The 11,087-nt window shown below is 43.3% G+C and overlaps 1 protein-coding gene across 1 annotated transcript; it reads right to left on the bottom strand.

Annotated features, from left to right (window-relative positions):
- Positions 1 to 4,462: 4,462 nt before the first annotated feature.
- LOC136471495 (ethylene-responsive transcription factor ERF036-like) lies at positions 4,463 to 5,369 on the bottom strand. Its single transcript, XM_066469225.1, has 2 exons — positions 4,897 to 5,369; positions 4,463 to 4,542 (listed from the first exon to the last, which is right to left on the bottom strand). The coding sequence occupies exons 1-2, from the start codon at positions 5,263 to 5,265 to the stop codon at positions 4,519 to 4,521; spliced, it is 393 nt and encodes a 130-aa protein (XP_066325322.1). The 5' UTR covers positions 5,266 to 5,369; the 3' UTR covers positions 4,463 to 4,518.
- Positions 5,370 to 11,087: the final 5,718 nt, after the last annotated feature.

Here is an 11,087-nt window from a genome sequence, read left to right on the forward strand (position 1 = left end):
GTTTATAGCCCTTTTTGATTTCTTATACCTTCTTGCGTACCTAAAGCACACTTTCTTGCATCTATTAGAACAAAGCACGAAATAATGATAGTGTAGCCCGATGCCCCGAGCATGATGAGCACCCAACCAATGAGGAGCAAGCACTAGAGGACCAGCTAACTCAGGAGCAGTTCGATAACGAGATAGAAAGGGATCTAGAAGTGATGCTTACTCAGGAGCAATGTGACGAGGAGGAAGGGGGAGCAGAAGGAAGAGCAGGAGAGGCTACTGAAGGCGAAGAAAAAGAGGATGATGATGATGATGACTTAGAAGAGGGATATGAAAGTCCCGAGGATCCTTTCCCATGTGAAGCCAGAAGGAGGCCAACGGAGGAAGATTTGGACAAGGATTTTGACCCGAATGAGGAGGCAGGGAAAAAGCCTTAGCTTGTAAATTTTGCTAAAGCTTTGGCTGTGTTACCTCTGCTAACACTTTGACCTATCGTATATATAGGTCCCTCATAAAACTCAAAAAAGACGATGTCGACGTCCACGACATCTCGCTGGACAGGATGGAGTAGAGGAAAGGAGAGCAGAGGCAACAGCCACAGAGACGGATCACGATGCCTTTGCTCCACAAACTCAAGACACAACCATGACTACCAAGCCTAAGAGGAAACGAGGGGATAGAAAAGGAAATCTATATCCAGATAAGGCATGCTATGTGATAACGAAGGTCAGGCCAGCAGGGGAGATCCTTGAGCCAAAGGAATTAAGAGGAAAATTCTATAATGCGATCGAGGCCCTAGTAAGAGATTAATTGAACCCAGCAATCACTAACTGGAAAGAGGTACTAGAGAACACAAAGAATGCACTATGGGATAGGCTGCTGAAGGTCAATTTTAGATTTCTAGAGGCTAAGCACGAATTGGTAAAAAATGCTATCAGGATGATGGGAGAGTCATTCCGATGTTGGAGGTCGGAGCTCAACACGAAGTATATCCACAAGGGGTTAACTCCCTTCAATGAGTTCGACAAAATAACTCCTAGTCAATGGGAGGAGCTCGTGGCTCAGAAGACTTTACCGGAGGCATTGGAGCTTAGTGCCCATAACACCAAGTTGGCGAAGAGGAACAAACACCACCATCATCTAGGCCTCGGTGGCTACTATGCCAAGGAAGAGTAGTTTAGGAAGATGGACGAAGAGGCCGCAACTGCTGGGAATATCGATGTGACGAATTTGAAGGTACACTCAAGGAACTAGATATATGCGAGGAGTACAGAATCATCCGGCAGTAATCTCAAGTTTGATAAGCCAGAGACCCAAAAGGCGGTATCAAGGATACTGAAATATGCTGAAGACAAGGAGAAGGGCTCATTCAATCCTTCTAGAGAGAGGGACGAGCTTAGCCTTGGCTTGGGAAACAAGGAGCACATAGGCCGCACAAAGGGGTTAGGGAAAAGGACGACCTAGAAGCAAGGATTCAAAGAGGACAGGCACATGTACAAGAAACATGGCCGAGACCGGGAGACTAGTCTTGAGCTCCAAGTGAAGGCTCTAGTTGCGAAGGCGCTGGAGGAGCAAGGACTATCTATGGAGCCATGGATATTAGAGACGCCACTGGGAGAACTGGCATTAGTTAGCAGCCCTCCAAAAGTTCCTAGCAGCCAAGGTTCCACTACAGCCACAACCCTAGTCGATCGTATACGAGAACCAACTAGTTGCACCTTGGTGTTTCTCAGCGGCCGATAGAACACTGTGATGGAGGTGGCAATGGGTGTGGCACATCCTCCCAATGGCTTACACCACAATAATAAGATACCTTCGAACTACACTAGGGTCGAGGTGCATACAGTGAAGCTCAAGTTCATGTAGTGGAGGATAGACTGTGCAACTCCCGAGGGGCTGGTGTTACTCGGAGACGTTATGGGGCAGTTCATCCTCTAGTACAAACGGGACATTATATTGACTGCTTCTTTGCCGCCTCCCCCTCTCCCAAATTTGGAGCGAGTTGTTGAGGTCGGGGAGATATTTTCACCATCTCGTGACCCCCACATTCCTGAGATGCCACATTCTTCCCCGCCTCCTAGCGAGCATGTGCCTGATGAGATGCCACAACTTTTTCTAGCTCGTACCGAGAAAGTGCATCATGAGATACCACAGTCTTCTCAACAAGCACAGCCAATACATGAACAACGAGTGCCTTCTGAAGAAGCTGTAGCACAAGAAGATGAGGATGTGTCTATATGGGAACTTCGAAAGAAGCATCCAATCACCATAAGGCCAGTTTATGTTCTGATCAAAGACGTCTCGTCGGTATTCAAGTGGTATTCCCATGACCAGTTCAAGCCTGAGAACCAAGTTAAAAAAGTCCCATCACGGGGTTCTGAGGAGGCCGTCACTAGCAAACTCCACCAAATTATAAAGCAGTATCCAAATGTTGATGCCATCAAATGGTCAAAGGATTGCCCGAAAACATATGAAAGAGGCAAGCCCTTCCTACCAAACTGGGACATCCAGCGCCTACCACTTGGAATGAGAAGGTTCCATGATTGGTACTTGCGTGTTCTCCCAACGAGCATAAATATCATACAAGCATGCTTTCCCACCGGCACATTTGGAAGCCCAGCCGGGAAAATTATCTTTGACTTTAATGACATGCAAACATGCTTTCACCTGGGAGAAATGGAGATGAATCTAATTCGCACGTGGTGCCTGTAAGTCCTTGTCCTCTCGATATGATATGAATGTAATCTTTGAATTTTGTTGTAACTAACCCATGTCGTGATTTATAGAATGCAAGTGCACATTGTTAAACAAATGCCAAGTGTGAAAGCCAGGTATGTGGACCCTCAAGCTATAACCCAAATAAATTTCAATTACCCTAAACGGTGGACACTTGATGCCAAAGAGCTAGTTGTTGCAAAGACTCTTCGGGAGAAAGAGCACATCCGTACGGCGAAACTAAGGGAAGAGTCTCTTAAGGCTGCAACATATATTGCTCTGGCTTTCAAAAATCTCCAACAACACTCTACTATATGGCTACCATACAACTTCGAGTAAGCTCAACTCTATACTTAAAGCTTTGTTCGATATATTTTATTCGATGCAAAAGAGCTTATCTAGTTCTATGATTAAATCCATGCAGCAACCACTAGATTTGTATAGCCATCGATGTCGGGAGGAGCATGGCATGGGTCTTTGATTCATTAGATAAGGACACGGTGACATACAAAGACTTCATATCGATTCTCAAGACGTATACATATCGACAATCCTCATTAGCTTATATGTTTGTATACATACTTGTAACGTTCACTTTTGGATACTAACAAGTTTTATTTGCTAAAATAATTCGAACAGGGCATTTAGGTTCTATGTCACTAATCATCACGGAAGGCATGATCCAGCAAGGAAGGAAAAGCTTGCTATAAAAACACTATGTGCGGTAAGTGTAACTTACTTCTTCAGTACTCCATTACATGGCTGTCAAAAGCATTACTTAACATTTTCATATGCAAAACACACAGTGCATCAAGCAGAAGCCTGGGAGTGTACATTGTGGATACTATATATGTTCTATAATGAGTAACACCGATGCCTACATGAGACACCCCTTAAGGGTAAGTTTGAACCTCTTCACCCGTAGTATAAAAACTTTGTAAATGGTATGAAATACTAAATCGAAACTTGTTCTCTTATAGTGGAGAGAAGAGAAAGGAATGAAAAGAGACCCATACAAGGATGACTAACTCTTAGAGCACGTCGGCGACCTTTGCAACTTCATATTGGACCAGATTGTACACGTCAGAGGCGCCTACCATGACCGAGAGTCTGAGTTAGGTATAAATCCTCAGTACCAACACCTTCGTGAGACTGAAAGGCTAGCTCTAGGACGTTGATAATAATGTGTATAAAATTTATATATTTAATGATGGATTGTATATATTCTTGTGAATTGGACTTGTAATTGTAGTTTATAGAATACTCTTGTGCTTGTAGTCGCGGTCGTGGTGCGTTCGGCAACGCGAACGCGGTTCGAAATGTTGGTCGCGGGGCGTTCGGCAACGCGAACACGGTTCGGAACGTTGGTCGTGGGACGTTCGGCAATGCGATTTTGAATTATAAATTTAATTTTTTTTGCTGGAAAACATACTGTAGGGGCGGTTCTACAAATACCTATTTGTAGGGACGGCTGGTACTACAGCCGCCCCTACAAATATATTTGTAGGAACGGCTAGTAATACAAGGCGTCCCTACAAATATATTTGTAGGGGCGGCTGGCAATTCGAGCCGCCCCTATAAATCTATTTGTAGGGGCGGTTGAAAACACCAGCCGTCCCTACAACCAGCCACCCATATAAATCAATTTGTAGGGGTGGCCTGGGGACCGCCTCTACAAATGCATGATTTATAGATACCCTTGCGTAAAGGCGGCTGGGCAAACCGCCTCTACAAAGGGTTACCAGCCGTCCCTAGAAATGCTTTTTGTAGTAGTGAGATAGAGTTATTCAAGTGAAGGGGTTCAATGAAAAATTATCAAGCAACTGAATGGTTATGGACCTGCAATGCACAACATAGAAAGTTTAAGAACCCAAAAATACACTTTAAAAGTTAATAGACCTGAATGACATCTCTCCAAAAATTAATGGACCTGTGGTGCATTTTACTCATAATTTAATAGCAAGCTCCAGCTGCAGGTTGCAACATGTTTTTGCAGCAATAGCGAAGTTGAAACTTTTTTCTCCTATAGACTTATAGTACAACTCAATATATCTATAGATCATTCAGCAGCAGCAACAGAAGAAGAAAACTTTCAAAGGTAAAAGAGATTATTAACAGGAGTTAATTACGCAGTTTACTGATTAGCAGACCGACCAGAACCAGAAATTACTAGTTCCACAGGAGGGTACCAACCGGCTGGCCCCATCCGTGGTCGCCGTCTGGCGCGAATCCGAACAGCTCGTCGGCATCGTGCGCCGCCGCCATAGCGTCCTGGTCGATCCACTCTGAGTCGCGCCAAGACGCTTGCGTAGCGTCGTCGTGGAACGAGAAAGGCGCGGTGCCGAGCGGCACAAGCAGCTCACGGATCTCCGACACCCACTTCCCCCACGCCCGCATCCGGACGCCGCGGTACGACGGGTGCTTCCCGCCGTCACGCTCACGCGCTCGCTTCTCGCATCCCGGTGAGCTGCGCCTGGCGGCCGTCTCAGCTGGTGACAGCGGCGGTCCTGAGGAGGAAGCCCCGGATGACGCCGGGCTTCTTGATTCCTCCCGGTCCGGCATTGCAAATCGATGGCAATTCCGAGCTCCGCTAAACTGCCAGCTCTCGCGCCGAACGTTTCTTGGAATAGCTAGCTGCCAGTGCCAGCTAGTGTTGTAAAGATGGAGCTGCGCGCTGCAACGACAGAGCAGGAAAATGGATGAGTGAGAAAGAAGGGCTGGAGAGGGAGACGACTTTTGTAGTGAATGGCAGGTCGCAGGTGGGTGGACACAAGACAGACGTGTGGCAACAAAATTATATACATACTGTACTTCTGTCTCAAAATAAATTAACTTCCCATTTCAAAAAAAAATTAACTTTTAGTACAGTATTTTAAATTTAATTAATTTATATAAAAAGAGTATCAACATCAATGATACTAAATAAGTACATAAAAATATATATTTTAATATGTTCTAAAGACACTATTTTGCTATAATAAATATTGGTGGTTTTTTATAAATCTAAAAATTTGATTTATTTTGAGACGAAGTGAGTATTAACTTCTCAATCTTTTACTATTTTTTCTGTACTCCATCACTCACTGTAGACCGACAGCCTGTTCGGCCGGTGCTGATACGATCGTATATGATCGTGGATTATTACTGGTGGCTGGTTTGATATGAGAAAAAAATATTGTTCTGACTGGAAATTTATAATCATTTACGACCAAACGAAAGCTGCGAATCATCACTGACGCCTCTAGCATTTACCTAGCGGCACCTCCAGTTGGATGGAGATCGGGATCCTGGAACAGATCAGAGGGCAGCGCCGACGAGAGGGCAATTCCACCACCTAGCAGCCATGCAAAATTCTAGCTAGATACTGGGATACATTATTATAGGGGAATGAGTACGGTACTCTAGTACATCCTCAGGCCTAAATCTAGCTAGATATTGGAGCCATGTTTAGTTGCCTCTAAATTCTGAACTATACAAAAAGTAGATTCCCCGTCACATCAAATTTGCAGTACATGCATGGAGTACTAAATATTGACGAAATCAAAAATTAATTGCACAGTTTGGTTGTACTTTGCGAGACGAACGTTTTAAGCCTAATTAGTCAACGATTAGACAATTATTACCAAATAAAAACAAAACTCTACTGTACCTACAGTGTTGCTGCAGGAATTCGGACGGCGCTGAATCGGTGAATCTAAACGAGGCCTGGGATACATTGGCTCCGGTCGGCTGACTTTAAATTCAGTTGTTCGACTTCTTTTTAAGTTAGAATAGTGTTTTTCTCTCGTAACATTTTAGGTAGAACAATATTTTTTAGACAATTTCAGCTAAGTTTCAGACAAGTGAACGAGACCATTATAGGGGAATGGGTACGGTACTCTACTACCACCCTATGTCCTAAACTATGTTATTTTGGCTTTTCTAGCTATATTGTTTTTTATGCATCTAGATATACGATATGTTTATATACAATAGTAAAAGTTATGTATCTAGAAAAACCAAAATGATCAATAAATAGCTACAGAGGGAGTACAAAATCGAATTCCTGTGTTTAGCCAACATCATTCAAGTAGGCAGGCCCGTATATTGACAGGAGCAAGTGGGGCAACGGTTCAGGGCCTCCAAAATTACAGGGCCTCAAAATTTACACTAGTAGCAATAGTTAATCGTTGAATAGAAAAGATAACACGCGGCTAGACCTACAATCACTGGTTTGTGGAGTACTGGCCCAGTGTAAGGCCAGTTGTTGTATCTTGGGTATTATTGTATCTTGGATAGCAGGGTAGTCAATTAGATAATCTGAAAATTCATATTATAATAATGGAATTAGAGAGGAGATTTGTTTATTTCATTGATCTTCATCACGTCTTTTAGAAATATGAGGTATGATTCTGGTCATGAAAAGCGCAACAAGAAACACTACTAGAAATATCCACTTCTATGACGAAAATCTAAATGACAAATCCAAAACCATCGTAGAAGACCGCTTTTTATGACAAATATTTCTGTTTCATCATAGATTAGTGGTGACGATCCTCCAACCCTCTCTATCTATGACGAAATCAGGCATCGTCACAAAAAAGGTCATAGAAGAGCACAGGGTTTCGTCACAGATCACTCGCACGACTCATCTGTAACGATCTCCTTTAATATTGTAACGAACAGGGCTTCGTCATTGAACTAATTACACATCTGTGACAAACAATATTCGATTTGTAATGAACGACGCTTCATCATAGATCTCCACACGGTACTTTCTCCATCCGATGTGTACCTGTGGGACCTACAGTTACTCATCTGTGACGCTTACAATTCATCATAAAAGTCTCCGCTCGATGCTTTCTCCATGCGACGTATACCTATGGGACCCTTCTCCATCCGACGTGTACCTGTGGGACCTACAGTTTCTCATCCGTGACGCTTGCAATTCGTCATAAAAGTCTCCGCTTGGTCCTTTCTTCATCCGACGTGTACCTGCGGGACCCTTCAGCATCCGACCTATGGGACCCAATGGCTTACGTGTCACATGTACCTGTGGAACCGTTCTCCATCTCCATCCGACCTGTGGGACCCGATGGCTTACGTGTCACGTGTACCTATGGGACCTTTGGACCTTTGGGACCCGATGGCTTACGTGTCATGTGTACCTATGGGACCTTTCTCCATCTCCATCCGACTTGTGGGACCTGACGGCTTGTGTGTCTCTTGTTGCCGCCGAGGTATAGTAAATTCAAACTAAAAAACCATCAGACCTGGGAGTCGAACCCGGGACCTAGAGCAAGGAATAGACCATCTTCACCATTGTGCTAGATGCCTAGCTGTGTTGACATATCTTTGGAGTAGTATATGTTCTCTATATGGATAGGTTGACTTATATATTGGATATATCCCCTATAAGTGGAAACAAATCTATGCCCGTTGGACTTGCGGCGGCGGCGGCAACAGAGGATCCCCAGTGTGTTGTGGTGGCTCAAGAGTCCTTTTGGAGGCTAGGCGGCGGGTCTTCCCGGTGGAGCGCGGCGGCATTGGCATCCGTGTCCGTCGTGTGCCGCGGTAGAGGCAACAGATCCAATCCACTTGTCTTCTTTCTCACCTTTTCCTGTTTGCTTCACTATTTTGGTCCTTGCTTGAACATGATGTATACAAGAAATATTATAGCGTTTGAGATCTGGTTAGGCCAATGATGATGAAAAGAACTAGGAGGTGGCACGGGTTGGTTTTCTACCGACGCGTGTCACTTGCAGATCTGTCTAAGCAAACAAACAGGCCCTTCGCTTTTGCCTTAAACTATTTTTTCTATCTGGTGCTTGCTTGATTCTATATTTCTGTTTCGTATGCTCTAGTGCCACCAGTGAGTCCTTATGGTATTTTGAACCTGTAACATATCTAAGACCAAATTTTTGTGCCAACGATGTCTACATGGCTATTAGATGTATTAGGATGCATCTCATATGTTTGCTTTATGTGTCTTCTCCTTGTTGACAACCAAGTTATCCATTTGGTTCCAAACAAGATGAAGGCATCGAAAGCAAATCAATGCTTTGTGTCCATCATTCATATGACTGAGGCCACTAATTAATGTCTAAGCTACACATGTTGGTACTAATGCCAGTGATGATCACTACCACTTGTTCACTGATATTCTACTTGTGAAAACTAAGGCAGCCTGTTCGGGTTGTGTAGATTTGAGATGAGTCGTCCCTGCTATGTTGTGTTCGATGTCCATGAGCCAGGAGTTTACTACAACTGGCTTGACTGCCATAGATAGGTTCATAGGTTTTGTGGTGCTTGTTATAAAAAATACAAATCCTATGAAGAAGGAATTGTTGCCTTCAAGTCATGAACCAACTCAAATCTAGCCTTAGTTCATGATGATGACTTCTATCTTCAAAACCCAACAGTTGCTTCACCCTCTTTGTCCTTCAAAACTATTGTAATTGTAGTCCTCTTAATCTTTATATGTATCCTATGGAAGAAGCTCTAAGCTCGTGTACTGATTGTAAGTGTGATGGTTAGACTTGATTCAGCTGGAATTGTAATGGTCATAGCTCCATTAACTACAACTCTAGTTTGAGTTATATATATCTATGTGGTGCTACTCTAAATTTAGATGAGGTCGTACCATGAAAATTGTTAAATAGTTGTTAAAGTTGCACTTTGGTATGAGTTGTGGACTTCACTGATGGATCTTTGTTGGCTTATTTTCCTCTTTAGTGATCTCATTAATGAGGAAGCTCTCATCGTACTACACACTGATGAAATGAAGGAGGCCCCTAACAAGAGGAACGCACTAGCCAGCCACACGAAAGATGTCATTTTCGACATCCTCTGCCGTCTCCCCGCCCATTCCTTGTTTTGCTGTAAATATGTATGTTGCTCCTAAAAAACCTCATCTCAGATTCGAACAACCATAAGAAACTACCCCTGACTGTGGCTGGCTTCTTCTACGACAGTGAGAATGACAATCGAAACTTCACTAGCATCGTCCGTGGTGTATGCCCCCGCTCCTTGGAATTCTTGCCCTTCAACATTGACAATGTAGCTCTCTTAGATTGCTGTAATGACCTCATCCTATGCTGGTGCCTTGGGGCTGATGGATACTGCTATGTTGTCTGCAATCCAATGACCCAGAAGTTTAAAATTCTGTCGCTTAGCACCCATGATGTTGGCCATGCTGTTGGTGAGGCTCGCTTGGTGTTCGATCTAACAACCTCTTCGCACTTCCATGTGATTGAATATGTGGATGTCAATGCTGTGTGCGCAAGTGTGGAGATCTACTCATCTCAAACTGCAGCATGGATCTACAAGGAATCTGAATGGGGCAAGCATACTAATGTGATATTTTACAGACAACCAAGTGTGTTTCTTAATGGTTGTCTGCACATTATGAGGCACTCTAGGGGGTACTCTATGATACTTGTTGTGGATATGGAGGGAAACACATGGAGGAAAATTGATAGGCTAGATGGTCTTCACCACTCCATGCATCAAGCTCAGGGTCACTTGTGTGTATGTACCATTGATGGTCCTAATGATTCCAAGCTTTCAATCTAGATCCTTGAAGACTATGGTACTGATAATTGGACATTAAAGCATACGGTCACCACGCAGATCCTATTTGGAAGGATTAATATTAGATTTGGTTACCTAGATTTTGCTGACGAGGACATAGTTATCATAGTTCACCTAGAATGGAATTTGATTTACTTTGCTAGGGAGGATGGAACAATCATCGCATATAACATGGACCGCAAAAAAGTTCATGTCATCCCTATCCGTGTCTTTCAGTATAGTAGACGTACCATTAAAAAAGAGTTCATCTGCAGACCATACTATCTTTCTTATGTTCTCTTGTTCTTGGATTCATTAGCAGAGTAGTAAATAAAGATGCATTTAATGTATCTCTTTGTCATGCATTTTAAATGGACCAATGTTGTTTGCTTGTCTATGGACATGTTAATTTCCTCAATGATGGATGTTGTCATTATTTCAGCTAAACTAGTGTGCCATCTTTGTTTTGTTTGCAAATTGAATTATTTGTTTGGTGCGCACATGTTTTATGGTGCTGTTACAACTCCCATCGCCGTTTCATCCATTAATTTAGTTGTAGTACCGTACTTCTATTGATTTCTAATGTCATAGGTACATGGGGTATGATGATGAGGGCACTCCAAAATACACAAAAATGACACTTCAAAAGCACTACAATGTGTCGGATTATTTAGCTCCGGCAATGCCTAACAACGTGATCGCATAGATTGATCCAGATGGTTGCACATGAGACACAGAGAATTATACTGGTTTAGGCCCCTAGGAAAAGACTAAAAGTTGTATGTCTAGTTGCTACTTCTTCTTGTATTTGTATGCTCGGTTGCAGGGGCTGT

The sequence above is a fragment of the Miscanthus floridulus genome, chromosome 8, assembly GCF_019320115.1.
Source record: "Miscanthus floridulus cultivar M001 chromosome 8, ASM1932011v1, whole genome shotgun sequence".
Lineage (NCBI taxonomy): Eukaryota > Viridiplantae > Streptophyta > Magnoliopsida > Poales > Poaceae > Miscanthus > Miscanthus floridulus.